Source organism: Rhinolophus hipposideros, assembly GCF_964194185.1.
Source record: "Rhinolophus hipposideros genome assembly, chromosome: 6".
Taxonomy (NCBI): domain Eukaryota; kingdom Metazoa; phylum Chordata; class Mammalia; order Chiroptera; family Rhinolophidae; genus Rhinolophus; species Rhinolophus hipposideros.
The window spans coordinates 67,509,242-67,531,312 of NC_138052.1; the positions used below are offsets into that span (position 1 = coordinate 67,509,242).

The following is a 22,071-nucleotide window of genomic DNA, read 5'->3' on the forward strand; positions in this document are numbered from 1 at the left end:
GGCCTCCTGTATGATATTGATTAGGAATGGTAAGAGCAGAGAGATATCCTTGTCTTTTTGCCAATCTTAGGGGAAAAATATTGTCTTTCACCATTAGGATTGATATTAGTTATATGTTTTTTATGCATAAACTTTGTCAGTTAGAAATGGTTCCCTTCCATTTTTAATTTGCTGAGTTTTTATCATGAATCAATGATGAATTTTGTGAAATGCTTTTTCTGCATCTAGTGAGATGTTCATGTGGTTTTCCTCATGTCTATTGATGTAAATTATGCAAATTGATTTCGAATGTTGAACAAGCTTTGTGTTACTGGGACAAACTTCACTTGGTCGTGATTAGTTGTCCTTTTTATATATTGCTGGATTCATTTTGCTAATATTTTGTGGAAGATTTTTGCATCTCTATTTATAAGCTTGAATTAATATTTAAATAAATGTCAAGTACCAAAAGGACTTCCATTTCTAGTAAATGTGAACTGTGTAATTTATAATAACCCTCCTGCTGAAGACAACTACAAAAGATGACAAAATATAAAAGAAAAGAATCATCATAAAGCTATGAGATTGATAATCCCTAAATATAAAGACAGGAATATGTTCTTAAGATGCCTTCTATTTTATAGTTACAAATGTCAGTTTTTAAATAAGGTAATATTTTTAGATCTGGCATAGATATATTTATCTATTTATAGATAATAAATGGATTCCTCTTTTCCTTTTGTTTTTCAAAGGCAGACGTAAATGTATTAACTCACAACCTGCAGACCCTAGAGGAAAAGAATAAGCTCCTGGCAGATCAGATGGCTTCCCTAGGACTTCAACAAGAGACTTCTGATTACCATGGGGTGGGTATAAAAAGGTCAGTCTAAGGTAGGAATTAATGACTAATGAGTTAAAAAAAATTCAGAAGTCAGGAGATGGGTATTTTCATTTGTTTGTATTTTAATAATTACCATAAGTCCTGAATAATTCAGGCTAAATATGGCAGAAATCCCTACAGCATTCAAAAAATAAAGAATTTAAGAAAACAAGAATTTAATGCAGCTTAAACATCTGCCTACACAGATGATCTATAAAACTGAAAAGCACAAATATTTCTAATGTTTTAAAAACATTTTCTCTCTCATAAATTATGAGGAAAAAACTTGTATTTTTTTCCCTATCTGAGAGTTTCCTCCATTATGTAACTTTGATTTCTAAAAACTATTTAACAAGGTCAATGAATTACAAATAAATTGTAGCGTTCTTAAAATAGCTTCTCCAAGTGAAGGGGATTTAAAGAGGTGATTGGTCTGTTAAGCAGGTGATTGGTCTGTTAATAAGTTTCCTATGTCCTTTTGAATACTTGAAAAAAATTAGTTATTGCTTCTGTAACATGTAAATAATCTTTGAAAATTCCATGGAAGGCCCTAATGTGGGTTCATCTTAATCTGAGCTAAATTCTCTCTGTGTCATAAACTGTTCATTACTCCAACAATTAAAAATTACATAAAGTATAAATCCTTTTACATTTTCTTAGCTTTAAAGCCAGACTGCCTAGGTTTCAATAATTCTTGGGGACAATCCTTAATATCTTTATGAGCCTCAATTTCTTAATCTGTCAAAATGGGGATAATAATACTATTGTTCCTGGGTTGTTTGAGGATTAAGTTAATATAATACATGTTAAACATGTAGCTAACATTTATTGAATTCTTGGTATCTGTACTGACCCAGGAAAAAAACCTTTAAGTTCCTATTGGAGTGACAAGATGTATAGCTCTCATTCATTCCTGGTGCTATCTCAGACCAACCCTCCCTCCTCTGAGATTAAAGATTCATCCATGTCCTTAGCTTGTTGGTCAGCCCTCAGCTGGGCTCATCCGCCTACCTGGTTTTGGTCCTTCTGGAAGACCACATCTCAATCTGCCTGATTTCTTTCATGCCCCCAATGCCAGGGAGCAGGCCTGTGGCCTTACCTTATTATTGACTTTGACGGGTCTTGTTAGTGATTTGGTCAAAGTTGATTCTTGCCTGCAGACTACAACTCTTGATTAAGGTCTCCTAGTGATAGCCCACACCTCAGCTCCAGCTTGCAGATCTATTTCCACATAGACTCTTCTCTGACCAAGCTTGCCTAGAAGTGTTCCAATTGGCTGTAGGAGTCTCAGGAATGAGGTTGAGATTTCAGAATTTTTTTTGTTTTAATCTTAGCTATGTCATTAAACCTATTGCCATTCAATGCTGGCAGTATATTTTTGTTCTATGAGAGTTAACACTTGAAATTCTCAATAAAAGCTACCTCTTATTGATTTTTGGAGGTACACATATGAGTGTGTTGTGTATGCCCCCTCCTTCCTCCCACATGCAGATTTGAACCCAGACAGAACTGGTTTCAACCCTTAGCTCCATTTAGTGTGTGACTTGAGCAGGTTCTTAACTTCTATGGCCTTGACGGCCAAGGATCTTCCTGTGAGGTTCCCACAGCATACTATGCATAACTGTATCAGAATAATTACTACATCAATTAGAAATTGACCTGATCATGCATCTGCCTTCACTCTTTTAATGCAAGAACAGTAGTTACTAATCTTTATATTCCCTTGCCTATCATAGTGCCTAATGCACAATGGGAGTTTAAGAAACATTGATTGAGTAGAACACAAAGAGGGTCATCTCCATCTTACCAGACTGAGGATTAAATGTCATAATGTGTGTAAAGTGCCCATCAGAAGGCCTAGCATACAGTATCCCTGTATAAATATTATTCTCTTATTTATTTTCCTCACACTTCCTAATTCTAGGTTTATTTTTGCCATTTCAGCCTTTAATGATGGTGCAATGAGTCCATTTACACTGAGAACCTCAGTGAGAAAAGTTACAGTAGCAAATTGTCTTCTTCTCTTTTTCTTTTTTTTATGTTTTTATCTCCTTTACCTTTATGTGATGTTTAAATGTATAGTGCTCTATGTGTAGGGATTACCATCTTCTGCTTCTGCCTGTCTGTTAGTAATTTTACTCATAGTTTTGTATCATTTTTGTCTTTTTTTTTTCACGTAGAATAACATCCTTCGGTATTTCCTGTAATGCAGGCTTTGTGGTGGAAAATTCCCTCAGCTTCTATATATCTGGGATGGTCTTTATTCCTCCTTCATCTCTAAAGGATAACTTTTCTGGATATATTCTTGGCTGGTAATTTCCCTCTTTCAATAGTTTTAATATTTGATTCCACTCCCTCCTTGTCAAGTTTCTGCTGAAAAATCTGATGATAACCTAATGGGCTTTCCTTTGTAGGCTACTGTCTTCTTTTCCCTGGCTGCTTTGACAATTCTTCCTTTGTCATTAATTTTTGACAGCTTCCATATAATGTGCCTTGGAGAAAGCTTGTTGGGATTGAAGTAATTAGGTGTTCTATTTGCTCCTTGGATTCGAGGATCCAGTTCTTTCCATAGGTTTGGGAAGTTCTTGTCAACTATTTGTTTAAACAGACTCTCTGTGCCCTTCTCCCTCTTTTCTCCTTGTGGTATACCCATTATTCTTATATTGCTCTTTCTGATGGAGTCAGATAGTTCTTGTAGAGTTCTTTCATTTCTCTTAAGTCTCAAGTCTCTCTCTTCTATCTGCATCATTTCCAGATTTTTATCTTCTATATCACTAATTTTTTCCTCCATCTGGTCAGCTCTATTTCCTAAGCTCACTATTTAGTTCTTTATCTCTTATATTGAGTTCTTCAGCTCCAGAATTTCTATTTGGTTCTTTTTTAAGATTTTATTCTCTTTGGTAAAATATTGATTTTGTTTGTTGAATTTATTTCTGAGTTCATTAAGCTGCCTATCTGAGTTTTCTTGCATCTCGTTGAGTTTTTTCAGAACTGCAATCTTCAATTTTCTGTCATTTAAGTCATATTTCCATGTCTTTAAGTTTCTTTTCTGGAAATTTTTCATTTTCTTTCTGAGCTGCCTTTTTACCTTGGTTATTCATGGTAATAGATGAATTATTTCTCTTCTTGGGCATTTATGGAATGATTTCTGCAGTAAGTTGATATGAAGAGGTCTTTCTTTTGTTTTCCAGTAGGTAGTACTGGAGCATTTTATTTTCTCTTGCCCTGTTCCAGCTTCATGTGGTGGTGGAAGATTTCCTGGGGAGGTGGGCGACTCTGTGACCAGGTCACCTCCGTCTCAGGGCACCACCCCTGTGGGAGGATGTGGTGGGCAATGGGGTGCTGAACCTCAGAAATCCAGTGTTGCCTCTGTAGCCAAATGCAGAGCTGTGTGCCTCAGCAGCCCTATGTGCTCGTTCTGGGATCAGCTGCGAGATGGGGCTGGGGTAGACTGGGATAGATGGTTGGTGTGTTTGAGACTTTGTCCTCCTCTGAGTAATGGCAATTGCAACACACAGCTGCCTCAACCCTATAGCTCCTCCCTTGTCACTGGAATTAGCTACACTGTGCTAATTCAGGAACTGTCTCTCTAGTTCTCAGGAGTGTTGATATTCTGCTCCTTAATTTGACACTGCTATCGTTTTTTCTGACGCCTGCTGCTAACATTGGGAGGGTGACAGGGAGGTGAGCTCTGGGAGGTTGTGGGGAGGCAGCCAGGCTCCATGGCTTTGTTTTCTGCCTAGCAGACCACAATTGTAGCATTTCTGTACTTGGTCTTTGCCCTGAGGCCTCTGCCTTGATCGTTGGGTTCAGCCTTATTTTATGCTGGTCACTCAGGCAGGATTGTTCAGGGCCACAGAGAGAGTGCACCTGCAGTCCCAGTCCTCCCCCCTCCCAGGACTACAGTGATCTCTGGGCCACACTGGCAGCTCCTGTCTCTGCACTTCTCCCTTCCTTCCTTCCCTGTTCACCCCAGTGTGTCCACCTTCATGTTTCAATGTGCAGATCTCTCAGATGTGTTTGTGTGTTGGACAGGGAATCCTTTCTTGAATTATAGCTGTTCAACTTGTGGTAACTTCAAGGGGAAGAGATCAAGAGGGACCCTTCATGCTGCCGTGTTTCTGACATCATTCCATTCTAGCCTTCTAGTTTTTGATAACAATCTACATTTCCCGAAAGCTATTTTGAAAACAACACTTTATTGGTCTGCATGCTTTAAAAAATATCTATATGGGAGCAACACATAGCTTTTTTTTAATCTTAAAAAAACAACAACAAGGTACGCGTATGTATATTATGTGTGAAATATTGCTCTGATAGACAAATACTTAGATGGCCGTAATAGTTCATTACACTAATACCTAATATTGGGTATACATTTCTATATTAAATGTACGTAATTTTAGGGTAGATGGTATACCTAAATTTTAGGTAGATGGTATACCTAAATTTTAGGGTAGATGGTATACAAGGACTAATGATTCTCTCTGGCTTTTCCTACATTTTTATCAAGTCTAGAATATCTACAATGGCCTAATTCTTTGAGTGAAAGAAACTACAAAGGAGAAAACAATCCAGACTAGTATGACCTCTTGTAGAACATATGTTCTCATGAAAATATTTTTGAACGGAGGAAAAAATGAGTTATGTGTTATTATATAGTAATCTAGTTTGGAATGTGTTTTTGCTTTTACTTGGAAACAAGTGTGTTGGCTTCACAAATCTTGAAATAAAGTGCACTACAGATGTCAGAAATAGTGAGGGATAGCTCATGTAAATTAATATCTCTAATATGTGATTTCATCTTTATCAACTTGCCTAAAGTTGAACATAAAAGAAATGTCTAAATTCTTTGGCTTTAAGTGATTAAAAGGCCCCTATTCTATTACTCATAGATACAGGAAATGTAAGCCAGAAATAGTGAATTATGTCAATATTTACCAAGATATAAACTCCATGTTCACTACAGATTATTCATAGTGCAGCTAGTCTGCCTGAGTGATTAAGAAATTGTGTTCTCAGTCACATTTTGCTTGTGTCTGTATTATCCCCACAGTTGAGTTTGTGAAGATGAGTTTGACATATGGCAAATATCAGTATTTCCTGTTATTAAAATATAACACTGAAATTGATTGTGGAAGGTGAATTTTCCATATTCAATCACTAATATTGTTCTTAAAGTACCAATAAGGCCCAAAATTCAATCAAAAGAACTGTCTTAATTCTTATTTTTTCTGATAAAATTTGAGGAAAAAGACATGGGAGGGAAATGTCATTAGTAAAGGCTATTTGATGAAAATATGTAATTTCATGAAATATAGAGCCTTTGGTAATGTTTGTCCCAGAAAATACTGTCCTGAGTGTTTGATCAGTGAGTTTCCAACCAATGTGTATTATTCAGAGATTTTTTAATTTGTCTTTTACTATGATAACAAGCATCTCCAACTGTCCGAATGGTTGTGATAATTTGTACCTCCCATTTTCTTCAAAAAGTATATAATCCTCAAACTGTATATCTGTAACCACTGATATAGCCACCCCACATCTGGATTGGATCACAACCACAAAGGAATAATTGATATAACAAAAACAGAATTAATAAACAAAGAAGAACAAACTCTAGAACTCTTAAAGTACCTGTAGTTTCATTAGCAGTCTTCCTACATGTTGCCTGTTAGCACTGTGATTGAGGAGGGAAAAACTAAGAGGTAGCAAATAAAAGAGAATACTGGTTTCATTACTATAGAAATGGTGGGTGTACATACTTGTTTAAAAAGGAAAATTTGACTCCAAACGCAAGGGAAGTAAAAGCTAAAATAAATGAAGGGGACTATATCAAACTAAAAAGCTTCTGCACAACAAAAACCGTTGACAAAATAAAGAGACAACCAACCAAATGGGAGAGGATTTTTGTAAACAACACCTCCGATAAGGGGTTAACATCCAAAATATGTAAAGAACTCATACAACTTAACAGCAAAAAAACAAACAATCCAATTAAAAAATGGGCAGAGGACCTGAAATGACATTTCTCCAAAGAGGACATACAAATGGCAAATACACATATGAAAAAATGCTCAACATCACTAATCATCAGAAAATTGCAAATAAAAACCACAGTGAGATATCACCTCACCCCAGTCAGAATGGCTATCATCAACAAGACAAATAGTAACAAGTGTTGGAGAGGCTGTGGAGGAAATGGAACTCTCATACACTGTTGGTGGGAATGCAGACTGGTGCAGCCGTTATGGAAGGAAGTGTGGAGGTTCCTCAAAAAATTAAGAAAAGAATTACCATATGACCCAGCAATCCTGCTCCTGGGTATCTACCCAAAAAATCTGAAAACATTTATCCATAAAGACATATGTGCTCCAAGGTTCATTGCAGCTTTATTTATGGTGGCCAAGACATGGAAACAACCAAAGTGTCCTTTGATAGATGATTGGATAAAGAAGTTGTGGTATATATACACAATGGAATACTATTCAGCTATAAGATGAAATAGTACCATTTGTGACAACATGGATGGATCTTGAGATTATTATGCTAAGCGAAATAAGTCAGACAGAAAATGTAGAGAACCATATGATTTCACTGATATGTGGTATATAAAACTGTAAACAACCAAAAACAAGACAAACAAATAAAGAAACAAAAACTTATAGACACGGACAATAGTTTAGTGGTTACCAGAGGGTAAGGGGGGAGAAGGGTTGTAAAAGAGGGTAAACGGGGTCAAACATATGGTGATGGAAAGAGAACTGACTCTGGGTGGTGAGCACACAGTGTGAGATATAGCTGATGTATTACAAAATTGTACACCTGAAATCTATGTAACTTTACTAACCATTGTCACCCCAATAACTTTAATTTAAAAAAAGTGAAAATAAAAAAGGAAAATGATTATTCCCTTCTATGCCTAGAGGTACTGATCCCTGTGTTTACTTTATCAGCTCGCCCAGCAGCAGGTAGATGTGGTCTTGGGGAAAATTACTGAGAGTAAAAATAAACTGGCCTATGAAAAGGGAAAACTCCAGGTATGAGATTTTATTTTCTGACTTTTGTTGTCTAATTTTTAAATGTCAGTTGTCAAACCAAATATTGCCGGATTTTGAGAGGACCTAGCTCTGTCATTTACTAATTCTACAACTTTGACAAGCCTTTGAACCTCCATGAGTTTGTTTACCACATTAAAATCTGGGTGGCTTCTGTTCCTATACCTATCCCCAAATGATAATTTTCTCTAAAGACAAAGATGTGAGTAGTCATTTTTATGAGGTAGTTTAAAAATATAATTCAGCATATAATAATTCTATTTATTCAATTTTTATAATTCTATCAGTAAAGACACAAGACTGTTTCCTCCTTTCACATTAACAATTCTAATTATCTATATTCAAAAAGGCTTTGAATGCTAGATACTACAATTCCTTTAAAATTGGAATTTATTACCCACAAAGTCCCACTGTTATATTCGTGAGTCATGTTAATTTAGAGTATCCATAAGCAGTAGAAATCAAGTGAGTTATCTCTGCTCTGTAAATGTAAATGGATATAGCCTATTTTTAGCTGTTGAAATAGCTACGTATTTCAGTTGAAATACCATTCTTTGCATGATTAGAAAAACTTAGGATTAGTTTTTACAAGTTTTAAAGATTTTTGCAAAACTCATGACATCTTTTTTCCTTTTGGAGTATATAAGCGTAAATATATATAGATATAGATATAGATATAGATAAATATAGATAGATATAAATGTCATTAACGAGGCATATTTTTTTTATTATTATTCTGTTTTTTTCCCCAGATAAAAGTTAAACAGCTGGAAGAACAGCTACATTCTTTTACTGAAACTTGTTCACAGAATGACCATCTACGCAAGTTGAATAAGGCTCTAGAGGGCAAATATACTCAGGTGTGATTAATACCTACAGCTTGCTGTTAAATTATTTTAGTCTTTAAGAAATTTATGCCTTTCTTCCCAGCTTATCTTAGAAGCCCAGAAAAATGAATATTCTGTCACTTGACTCAGTTCAACAAGCATTTTTTTAAATATCCGCTATGTACACCATTCTGCTAAGCCATAGAGGAATTCATAAAGATGCCTAAAGTAGGTCTGCGACATTCACCTTGCTTCTGCTCTAATTGGAGGCTTAAGAATGTGCTCAATAAACTTTATTGTAGAATAGAAAGTTATGCCTTTCAGAAACAAATAGACTGTATTATGACATTCATGGGAGCACATTACGATGGAAGCATTCAAAACTGTTTTCATAGAGGAAGTGGTTTTTTGATTTGAACCCTTTTAAAACTTTTGGCAGACATAAAAAACAAGTATCTCTGGTTTTTGAATTATAGGCAAGCTCAGGGCTCAGTATCAACAAGACACGCCTGCAACAGACAGCGCAATTGAAAGAGGTATTAGTAGAGCAGGTGCTTACTTGTCAGCCTGGTGGCTACTGAGATTGAAAGCCTTTTGTAGGTCACATAACATTTTAACAAATGAATACAGAAAGTTAGATAAACACGTTATATAAAACACATTGTGAGGAAAATAATCCAAGAATGTGTTACAGAAAATGATTCATCTCAATGATTTACAAATTTACCACATATGCAATTCAAAAACTAACACTCAGTATAAGCATGTTGTGTAACTTCTGTATCTATAACATTTGTATATGTATATCCTTAGTAACCAGGGAACCAGAATGTATCTCCAAATGGAATACTGTTAGGGTTCTACCATCTGATTGTACTGGTGAAGGGGGTCTCATTAGATCCTCTCTCTGACAGGGAATTTGATTTAAGGTCTACTTCTTCACTAGGACATACTCTACAGTGTGATTTCTGGAACATATTTTCACGTATTTTCCATCGCAGCTTCATTTAGAACATGTGTTGTTTCTCTTAGTAAAGAGGCCACTCTTTTGAAAAATTACTCTAGGTTTAGTTGATTTTATTGTTTTAATTGGTGATGCCTCCAAGAAAAAGGAAATCTCCAGAGAGGCCTGCGTCTTCAAAATTCCTTGAAAGTTGTAGACCCAGTATAAAGGAAAGAACTTCATCAGTTGCTTTACCCAGTGTTATTCCAAACTCTGCACGCCATGTGACCTTTGCACCTAATCTGACTTCTGTGAGATCTTCTCAGGAGATTGGAGACTCAAGAATCTCTCTAAAGACTCTTTTGAATGCTATTAAAACCATGGAGGGAAGACTGGAAGGTAAAATAGACGTTCTTGCCTCAAGACCATTAATAAATGATGAGTCATCAAATTTTCCTAAACAGGATTTGGTAAGTGAAGACCACAAATTAAATCATAAGGAAATTTCAGATTTATACAACAGTGAAGAAAAGTAGTAACAATCCAGAAAGATAATGTCTGGAGGTATGAGTAATAACAGGAAATTAGGTTCTTCATAAATTAGGGAAAACTGACGATGTAGCTCAAAAACTATCATTTTGGTTTTCACTTAATTTTTGTTTTTAGATATAGAAATATCAGATTTGGATTAACAGTAACCACTGATGTTTTCTTAAATCTTATTTTGATTTTTTTAATTCAAAATTTCTACCTAATCTTAATGTTTGCAGTAAAATGTTTAGATAAAGCCTAATTTTAAAATAGAAATACATTAATAAAATACATTAATAAAATATTGGAAAATATTTTCCAAAGAAAACTTTTTAGAGCATCCATCTTAGCTTGATACTTAAACTTAGAAGGTACTATAGCTTGTCTGTAAACATGTTTGCTAGTGGCCTTTTCATATATATATTGTGTTTCCCCGAAAATAAGACCTAGCCAGACAATCAGCTCTAATGCATATTTTGGAGCAAAAATTAATATAAGACCTTATATTATATTATATTATATTATATCATATCATATCATATCATATCATATTATACTATATTATGTTATAAAAGACTCGGTCTTATATTATAGTAAAATAGTAAAATAAGACCAGGTCTTATATTAATGTTTGCTCCAAAAGACGCATTAAAGCTGATTGTCCAGCTAGGTATTATTTTGGGGGAAACACGGTATATTTCTTATAAACACTGGTAAAATTCCAAAAACTATACAGTTGACCCTTGAACAACACGAGGGTTAAGGACGTCGACTCCCTCCCTGTGCAGTCAAAAATCTGTGTACAATTTTTGACTCCCCCAAAACTTGTCGCCCCTTGGTATCTGTGGGGCATTGGTTCCATGATTCCCATGAATACCAAAATCCACAGATGCTCAGGTCCCCTATATATAATAAAATGGCATAGGTCAATGCATATGATCTGCCCTCCACATCCGTAGACTCCCAACTGTGGATCAAAAACAGTACAAGATTTATAAAAGAAAATTTGCATGTAAGTGGAACCACACAGTTCAAACCCCTGTTGTTCAAAGGTCAGCTGTATCATTGTGTACTTTTCTAGAACAAAATCTAGAACAAAAGATTTTCAGAACTTACAAGTTGGCATTCTTAGTTGTACTATTCTTACAAGTTGTACTATTGTAAATTGTGTATTACAAGTTGTACTATTCTTAGATCCTTACAGAAAAAGTTAAAGTATTTTAAATTACAGGTGTATTTAAGTATTTAAGTTACAGGTGAAAACTTTTAAGAAAGTATAATAATGTTGAGGAAGATATGGGGAAAAGACATTCTTGTTGCTGTTGGAAGTATAAAGTAGTACAACTCCTGTGGAGGGCAGTGTGGCAATGTTTATCACTTCACCCCACAATTGCAATTCTAGGACTTTTTCCTACAGATATACTAGCTTGTACATATAACATGGTTATAAGTTACTGAAATGTTCTTTGTTAATAGCAAAAGACTGGAAGCAACCAAAATTCCATCAGTAAGAGACTGGCTAAATAAATCATGGTGTATCCATGGTTTGGAATACGCTTGAAGATAGAGAAACAAATTATATGAACCACACAGTTCAAACCCATATTGTTCAAGGGTCAACTGTATATGCATATGTATTTACTTGTAATGCATAGAATATTCTGAAATGAATCATAAGTTGGCAACATTATTTTTGGAAGGACACTGGGTGGCTGGGAGATTTCACTTTACCCTTTCATACCTTAAGAATAAAGTGGATGTGCTACTTATTCAAAATAATTAATTTTGTGAACATTTAATTTTCAACAAAAGTGAGAGAAAGGATGGTCTTTTCAATAGACGGTGATGGAGTAATCAGATACCCACATTTGAAACAAATAAAATCTTTGAGCCCTACCTCACACCATGTATAAAAAGTAACTCAAAATTGATCAGAGCCCTAAATGTAAAACCTAAAACTGTAAAACTTGTGGAAGGAAAAATAGGTGGCAATTTTTGAGATCTTGGATTCCACAAAGATTTCTTAGATTTGACATCAAAAGCATGATCCATAAAGGAAAAAAAAAAAAAGATAAATTGACAGTTAATGCTCTTCAAAGACATTGTTAGGGAATGAAGAGATAGCTATAGACTGGGAGAAAATATTTGCAAATCTCATATCTGATAAAAGCCATGGCTGCAGAATATATTAAAAACTCTCAAAACTCATTAAGACAGAACTCTAAAACAAAGGGCAAAGTATTTGAACAGATAGTTCACTGAAAAAGATATATGGATATAAGTACACACTTAAATAGATGTTAAACATCAGTCATTAGGGAAATGCAAATTAAATGTAAATTAAAACCACATTGAGATACTACCACACACCTATTAGAATGTCTAAAACTGAAAAATTGATCATACCAAGTGTTAGGATGTGGAGCACGTGGAACTCTCATACACTGCTAAAGGGAATGTAAAACAGTATAACCACACTGGAAAATAGTTTGGTAGTTTCCTTCAAAGTGAAACATACTACTACCATATGACCCAGCCATTTGACTCTGTAAGTACCTACCAAAGATAAATGAAAGCATATGTCTAACAAAGACTTATACACAACTGTTCACAACAGCTCTATTTGTAATAGTGTAAAGCAGGAAATGAATCAAGTGTTCAGGAGGTGAACTGTGATGTATCCATATAATACAATACTGTTCAGTAACAGAAAGGAATTAACTATTGGTATATGCAAAAAATTGAATGAACCTCAAAATAATTATGCTGAGTGAAAGAAGCCATTCAAAAAGGAGATTATACAATATGATTCCATTTATATAAAATTCTAGAAAATAAAAATTATTGTGACAGAAAACAGATCTGTCTTGTGGTTGCGTTGGGTGGAGGTGTAGGAACAGGGAGAGACAGAAGGGGAATAGATTACAAAAAGGCATAAGGGAAATTTTGGGATGATGAACCTGTCATTATCTTGATTATTGTTTCAAGGGTTTTTACATATGTCAAAATTGTACATTTTAAATATATATATAGTATATCAGTACATTGTACATTGTAAATATATATATTGTATATATATATTGTATATCAGCTTATTGTATATCAGTTATACTTCAATAAAGCTATTAAAAGGATAATGTGAATATTATATATACAGAAGTTACACTAAAATACTTAAAATAGCACTCTTGAAATGACAAAACTATGGAGATAGAGAACAAATTAGTAGCTGTCAAATCAGGAATGGATTGGGGGAGGGGTGAATACAAAGAAGTAGTGAATACAAAGAATACAAGTGAATTCTTTTGCAGTGATGGAGTAGTTCTGTATCTTGATGGTGGTGGTCACACAAATAACATGCATGAGCTCCAATTGCATAGACCTATGTGCATGTACACACACATACAGAGATGAATGTAGCTTTAAAAAATGGCAAAAACAAAGTTAAATTCTGTAGTCTGGTTAATCTAGTTAATAGTAATGTACCAAAGTCAGTTTCACGGTTTTGATGTTGAACCCTCAGCAATGTAAGATGCTGTCACCATTAGAAGCAGGATGAAGAGTACATGGGACTCTTTGAACTAGTTTTGCAACATCCTGTGAGTTTGTAATTATTTCAAAATAAAATGTTTTTTAAAGAGTAATATTTAAAATAGTATGAAGATCATTTAAAATGATTGTGTAGATAGCCTAAAAGTGTTTCAGGGATATAAAATATACTTCTGATTAGGATTCATTCTTCTGTGACACTATTTTCGTGTCACTATTAGGTACTTACTTATCTTTGCTTTTATTATATTTGTGCATTTATATTGTATTTTTGAACTTCATAATAATCAATTTCTCCCCCATTTTATATGTTAATGTTCACAGTCTTATCTCCCTGTGCTCTTATTCTGTACTACCTTCATGGAAATGGACATATTAGGTTTGCCCATGTTCATTCACACAAATTCGTTTTTGCTTTATAGTTTTCTTTAAAGGGAAAAGCAGCTAATGAAGCTGATTTTATTTATAATAGATAAGCATATTTAATTAAACATTTTAAGTTTGGTTTCTAAATTCCTGTGTCTTATTCTAATTACTGATTTATTGAGCTTTGGCAAAGTCATTTATCGTTCCTTTTTTTTTCCTACTAAGGTAAAATCCATTCTTGAAAAGAATGAAGAGGACCTCTCACAAGCCGTGAGGTGCCGTGATACAGCCCTGAAAGAGAGTCAGAAGTTGAAAGGGGACCTCGAGGCTTTAGAGGACAGAGAGAGCAAGAAGGTAAGTCATTGGTCCCTTCTGAACATCTGTTACTGGGGAGTGGAGCTTACAAAATCTTTCCTAAGCCATATTCATTTCTCGTTATCTTTAGTAAGAAGGACGACTGATCAGAGGAGGATTTTTTCTAAAGAAAAAAATCACTTTAGAAGAGCTTTAAAATCTCTTCCTTAAATATACATAATTTAACTCCCAATTTTTTCAACTTCCTGTCTTAAAATAATCAAAAGTCCTAATTTTTTCTGTTGAAACACATCTGACCTTGGTAATAACCTGCCTACTTATGCTTTATTAACATGATATTAACTGCTATAATTTCACGTTAAATTAATGCTTTCTACCTAACAGTGTGTGTGCTTAGAGAAAACAGGTCACATCTCAAACTTCTCCTTGACAGGAGGTGCTAGATGTTGTCTCTCTGAAGAGGGCCATGAGTTATATCATTCTTCAGCAGCTTCCACTTTTTCTTATGGTCTTTATTCCTGAGATAATTCTGATGGGTTTCACATGTATTCTCTTCTGCCCCGATCATAAGATAGCTGACCAGGGCCAGAGCAGGCTAGCCTGGGACCACTTCTAGACCCAAGAAATGGTTGATCCTCATGTTTCCTGTTACTACGTATGTGTGCTGTGACATGACAACAGTTGGGAAGCACTGCAGAGTTCTCCATAGGATCCATGGGATCTGGGGTCTAGTTTTCTTTTTCTCAAAGTCACAATAACTTAAGGAACAAAATAAAAGTAAAATATACTTTAATTATTCCTCTTAGCATTCTACCATGCCTACCTTCCATACTCTTTCCAAGAAGTAATGGGACTCACCAGCAGCAGAATAACCCAAACAAATCAAATATCTTTGTCTGGTTTCATTTCCTATTAGGTGGGAAACTTTCAGCGACAGTTGGCAGAAGCTAAAGAAGACAACTGCAAAGTTACAATCATGTTGGAGAATGTGCTGGCTTCTCACAGTAAGATGCAAGGTGCTCTGGAAAAAGTACAAATAGAGCTTGGGCGGAGGGATTCAGAGATTGCAGGCCTCAAGAAAGAAAGGTACTAGAGTTTGTTTTTCTGCCTTTGTACGTACTTGTATTTTTCTGCTACACTGTAGTAAGGAGCCATGTGCAGTCAAGAAACCAAGTCTCTTTATATTGTTTCATTTGTGAAAATCTAATAAAATGGTGTTTAAAGAACTACAGTTAGGGAAAATCTGGAATTAGAAATTAATATGATTTCCAAAAATTCTCATTGCCCATATTTTATAATGATGTAAAGGAGTCTGTATTCTAGAAATTCTTATCAAATACTGTTATTTCACCCCTGCTGTTTTCTATACCATTTAAACCTGCCCTTGGGTCAGGTTTACCATTACAGAATAGTAATTGTCAAGATAATTGAAGGTAAGTGCCTACATTAGTTTGAATTATCTATTTATTAGTGTCCTATTTAAAGATTAATAATTATTTTGGATGAATCATTCTGAGAACTACTTCTAGCCATGTTTTGTAAATATTCAAATGTTTCAAAAATTATGTAAGAGTTTTCCTTTTTGGTGAATGAACAAAGGTCTGAGTTTAATAAGGCCTCTAAAATATATTGTAATGTGTATGTTAGTGGTGCATTATTGCCTCTGTGAGAGAACAAGTGAGTTTTATATTCTTCATTGTGCTTATCTTTATTGTTTTTTAAATATTATGAATGTGTATTCTAAACTTAAAAAATTCAAGGGGATGGTATTAAAAATATTGTTTACCATTCACAATAAAATTCAAGGTAGCTGCTGTATTTAAAAGCAAAAATCTCAACATCAAGCCAATTCATGTAGAGGTGATATATTTTTGTACTGCTGATACACATTTATAAAATACATATATAATAAAATTACCAGCCTGTAAGTTGTTATGTAGTTTCATGTATCAAGCCAAACTGAATCATAGAGGGACAAGTTTTGAATCCATTGGAGCCTTAATTTCTTAACCTAAAGCTGAGGCTACTAATTGTCATCTCCCAACTCACAGACACTCTGAGTGTCCATAGCCTGCCTACTATGTGTGCTGTCTGAGCTTCTTGGAAGAAGGGTGCCCTGTAACTCCCAGTGGTATCATTCCTACATGGTTCTTTTCTATAGTCACTCTTTCTGTGCTTCCCATTTCTAGGGCTCTAAATCAGCAGAGGGTGCAGAAGCTGGAAGCGGAAGTGGACCAGTGGCAGGCCAGAATGCTTGTCGTGGATGCACAGCACAACAGTGAGGTAGAGGCCAGGGTTTTATAGATGATAACATTCATATTTTTTGTTTTATTGGGATGTTGCTATGTTGGAAAAGTGGAGTAAAACAGTCAGGTAAATTTCTTTTTTCTTCAAGTCTGAGTTTTGGACAGTGACATATTTACAAACGGGAAAAGGGTCTGCAGTCTTACAGGAAGTCATTTGTTGGGATCAAAATTATGCCAGTTCTCTTTGTCTTATATGGTTCACATTCTTTTCATTTATTAATGCATAAATGATTGCAGAAGTTAAAGGGCTTGGAGAATAACTTACACCCTCAGTCAGAGTGCTCCCACTACTTATAAGGCGACACATACTCTCATGTGTGCTCACAGGTGTAGCCACACAGGAATATGTATCTACACATAATACACGTGGGTAGTTTATATAAATAAGCTTTTTCTGGAAGGATATACAAGGAATAGTTGCCAGTTCTTATCTCTCTAGGCAATGAGACCAAAGGCCATAGGATCAGGAAAGATAATTTAACTACTTTAAAAATTTTTTAATTAGAATAAATTAAGTTGACTCTATTTTCCAAAGTTCTCTAAGTGATCATCGTGGTATACCCTTCCCATTGCCTTCTAAGAGTCTCCAAATCAACGTCCATAGGAAGTTCGCACATCCTTGTATGTATTCCAAGCATCTGGAATCTCTGGTTGTGATTCCAAGTAATTATTGTTTCAGCGGCACTTGATGATACAGGGTCAGGAGTGAATAAACAGTGTTATGGACTTCTTGCATCTGTTACAGTGGAATTAAAAACCCTCTTTCTTTCAGATGGAGCCTCTACAAAAATCTCTAGACGTGGCTAGAGAAGACAACAGGAAACTGGCTATGAGCCTGGAGCAGGCTCTCCAGACAAATAATCATCTGCAAACAAAGCTTGATCAAATCCAAGAGAAATTGGAAAACAAAGAACTTGAACGACAGAATTTGGAAACCTTCAAGTAAGGGCAGTATAGTCACAGTGAAACTAGGGAAGAGCCTCTGGGAGAGTAAGTTTGGCTCATTCACATAAACCAGCTAAACCCTTTTCTCCTATTTTGAACTAGTACTCCCAGCAGATCCATGTTAAGGAGCCAGGCACACTTGAGCAGCAGATACTACCTGGCTGGGTGGGGCATGCTAATTTTCCGCTCCTCCCTCGTCTAGTATCAAACTTCTGCACATGAAAGTTAAACCAAAATGTAAAGATTATTGGTTGGAAGGGACACTTGCATATTTCTTCCAAGCCTTTTCTTTTAAAAGCTTATGTGTCCTTTACAAGTATGACTTGGAAAAGGAATAACAAAAGCCGAGATGGGTTATTCCCATCCAGGAGTGGGATGACTCCATCTAAGCAGATGCTAACCATTCAAATGGCTTTCAGTTTGGGCCTGAGATTAGTTGGGTCAAACCATCAAGTTCAGGTCAAGCCACTCAAGCTTTGTCTTAAGCTGTATCTAGGTAAATATGATTTAGATATTAGTGACATTCTGTGAAAATTTATACCCAAGGAAAATGCAATGTACACATACTTCTTTATTGCTTTCAGGTAGTGAACATATTGACATACGAGACAGGCACTGTGATTCCCAGATAAAAAGACCTAACCGGAAAATAAGCCCTAGCATGATTTTTCAGGATGACATCCCCTGAACATAAGCCCTAATCCATCTTTTGGAGCAAAAATTAATGTAAGACCCGGACTTATTTTCGGGGAAACACGGTATAAGCTAAAGCAGAGAAGGTATTTTTTGGATTTGTGATCTGTGCAAATTTTAAATTCTGATGAAATGTTGTTGGCTCAAGACTACTTATTAATGGTTAAAACAAAAGTATGTGTTTCACTCTTTTGGTTGGATCTCTTTATATTGAATGATTTTTTCCAAATGCTACAGGTAATGCTTTCGTTAGTTCTGTTAGTGAGCTCAGCTCAGTGAGCCTCACCTGGTGGGGACTGATCTGCTTCCCTTTTCTAAATCACATACCTTCTGGGAAGTTGCACATTCCCCTCCAGGTCTTTCTTACCTTCTAAGATAATTTCTAAAGGTGATTTATCTTTGTCTTTTTAAAAACAGAGAACGGATGACGGAGGAATCCAAAATGGAAGCAGAACTGCATACTGAACGCATAGAAGCTCTAAGAAAGCAGTTTCAAACGGAGAGAGACACTGCAAAGAAAGCAGCACAACGGGAAATGGCTCAGGTATGGAGAAAAGAGACAAAAAAGTTTCTCTCTAAGCTGAATGCTTTTAAGAGGAGAACCAGCTAAAGGATGCAGTTATTCTTTGGCTCTTTTAATGCCTCTTGACCAGTAAGCCAGATGCAGTCAAGCCATCTCTGTGCAGTTTGTAAACGGACACACACAAAAAACCAGTTTCTGATACACAGTTCTCTGTCCAATGAAGGAAGCCTTGATGAGAGCTTTTCCACTGGGGAGTGATAACCAGGTGGGAGAGAGGGATAGCATCCATCATGCATTTACCTTCTCCTGAGAGGCACATATAAAAGCAGTAGTAAATACAAGGTCCGTGCTCTGGGGTATGCTAAATGACACTTGTTTAATTGTGATCTCCACTCTTCACATGAGACCAATAGGGAAAACAGCAGAGCACCTTCCTTGGATAGCTAGAGGCTGTGTACAATTTTGAAGGAATTTAAAGTTAGGGAAATTTTAGGCTGGTTGGGTGATAGAAGAGAAAGGGAAGCTAGATTGAGACTGACAGGGCTGGGAGGCCCAATGTAAAAAAAAAGCTTAGTTACAAAAATGAATAGGACATGTGAGCAAATGAAAAGGATTTGCCTCTCTTGATAAGAGCAGAGACTTTGGGAAATGTCTCAGAAAGAGTGGCTAGCATGTAGATGGTACCAGAGTTAGCCTTGGCTATCTGCATGTTGGATGTGAACTATTAGGCAAAAGTGAAACACGGTAAGTTTCTGAGAAGCAAAGAGGTGGATGGAGGTAATGATATAAGCACATTTTAGGAAGGCTGGTCTGGCAGCAGTGGAGAGAAACTGGAGACATGGAGGCTCAAGAGAACTAGGGCAGTTGCTTCGGGCTTTAGATGATTAGAGCAAACAAAGTAGTTTTGTTGAAAATAGAGAATAAGTAAATCAAAAAGCCATTTTAACAGAAATATCAGACAAACACTAAATGTATCCTGAGGAAAGGGGGGAGAGGGATTAAAATAACTCTTAGACTTGGGGTAGTTGGTCTGTATTTTGCCAAATTTGGTGCATTTAGCAATTGTAATTTACAGAGACCATTCACAAAATTGAATTCAGCTATTTGTATAGTGCTTTGTAAATTGCAAAGCACTATATAAATATTAAAAATGTTATAAAAACCATTGTCAACCCAATACATTTTTTTAAATGTTATAAAAAGAAAATTCTGAGGAAAACAAAAAGGTACACTGAAATTAAAGGTACTTTTAATCAGAGATAGTTGTTCAAAATACTTAAATTGAAATCCTTTTAAGAAGGATCAGTGAAAACTGTGAACTTGCGAGACTAGAACACAGTGATCTCAGTGCGCAGTTAGCAGGGAAGGTCTAGTGCACGCTGCTTAAGTCCCAGCTCTGCCTCTCATTAGCAGTGCACTAATTTACTATCTGTGCAAATGGCTTAAGAGTCAGTGTCCTTAATCACAAGATGGAAATCATAACTACTTTCCAGGTTTCTTTTGATGGATAATTGGAAAATACACGTAAAGTAATTATCACATTGCCTGAACATAATAAGTACAAAGTAAGTGATAGTTGTTAGGGCTTAGATAGTTTTAGGCAAAGCTGTGATTGAGGTATTGGTGGAAAAATCTAACTTAGGGGATGTCAAAGGTGTACCAGGTGGATGGCCTAACCAGTGTTAATCAGATGATTCCTGATGTGTTTAAGTTTCCATTTCTGGGAGAGCCAAAACTGTAATTAAGTCTTGGTTTGATAACCACCAGTCTGTTGTCTGTATCTATGACTTTTTGTTTTAGTTTGTTACTTTTTTGCTTTGTATTCCACATATGAATGAAATCATAGTTTTCTCCTTTTCTGTCTTATTTATCTCTCTTAGCTTAATAACCTTAACCTCAAGATCCATCTATGTTGTCCCAAATGGCAATATTTCATCTTTTTTATGGCCAAATAGTATCCCATTGTCTATATGTACCACTTCTTCTTTATCCATTCATTCATTGATGAACACTTAGGTTGTTTCCATATCTTAGCTATTGTAAATAATGTAGTGAATATAGGGATATATATCTTTTGAATTAGTGTTTTCATTTTCTTCGGATAAATACCCAGAAGAGGGATTTCTAGGTCAGATGGTAATTCTGTTTTTAAGTTTTTGAGGAAACTCCATAGTTTTCCATAGTGGCGGTACCAATTTACAACCTCAACAGTAGTGCACATGGGTCTCTTTAATCCACATTCTCTCCAACTCTTGTTATTTCTTGTGTTTTTGATAGTAGCCGTTCTAACAGATGTGAGGTGATATATCATTGTGGGTTTGACTTGCATTTCCCTAATACTTAGTGACGTTAAACATCTTTTCATATGCTTGTTGGCCATCTGTATGTCTTAGAAAATTGTTCAGATCCTCTGCCCATTTTTTCATTGGATTATTTGCTTTTGTTGAGTTGTATGAGTTCTTTATGTACTTTGTATATTAACCCCTTATAGAATGTATCATTTTGCAAATAATTCCTCCTGTTTGGTTGGCTGCTTTTTTGTTTTGCTGATGGTTTCTTTTGTTAAGCAGAAACTTTTTCATTTAATTTAGTCCCATTTGCTTATTGTTCTTGTTTACCTTGCCTTTGGAGTCAAAAATCACAAAAACACCATTGAGACCAAGGTCCAGAAGTTTAGTGCCTGTTTTTTCTTCTATGTATTTTATTGTTTCAGGTCTTACATTCAAATCTTTAAGCCATTTTGAGTTACAATAATTTTTTTGTATGGTGTAAGGTAGTGGTCCAGTTTCATTCTATTGCATATGGCTGTCTAGTTTTCCCAACACCATTTTTTGAAGAGCCTTTCTTTTCTCCATTGTATATTCTTGGCTCCTTTGTCATAAATTAGTTGCCCATGTATTTGTAGGTTTATTTCTGGGCTCTCAATTCTGTTCCATTGGTTTGTGTGTATTTTTCTGCCCATGCCTTATTATTTGTAGTATTGTATATTGTATAGTTTGAAATTAGAGAGTGTGATACCCCCATGTGTTCTTTTTCTTAGATTGCTTTGGCAATTTTGAGTCTTTTGTGGTTCCATACAAATTTGAGAATTTTTGTTCTATTTCTGTGAAAAATATAAACCTATGTTCAGTAGTTAATGTTTCAGTATTGATCTCA

General features: G+C 35.5%; 1 protein-coding gene across 1 annotated transcript in view; it reads left to right on the plus strand.

The window, feature by feature from the left end:
• Positions 1–22,071, plus strand: part of CCDC150 (coiled-coil domain containing 150) — a gene marked incomplete at its 5' end in the record, with an annotated part of 67,777 nt that overhangs the window by 36,077 nt on the left and 9,629 nt on the right. Inside the window, 9 exon segments of the mRNA XM_081051817.1 lie at positions 732–845; positions 7,816–7,899; positions 8,670–8,777; positions 9,221–9,280; positions 14,359–14,487; positions 15,365–15,534; positions 16,638–16,731; positions 17,527–17,696; positions 18,810–18,936. Of these exon segments, the coding sequence (XP_080907943.1) occupies positions 732–845; positions 7,816–7,899; positions 8,670–8,777; positions 9,221–9,280; positions 14,359–14,487; positions 15,365–15,534; positions 16,638–16,731; positions 17,527–17,696; positions 18,810–18,936 (1,056 nt within the window).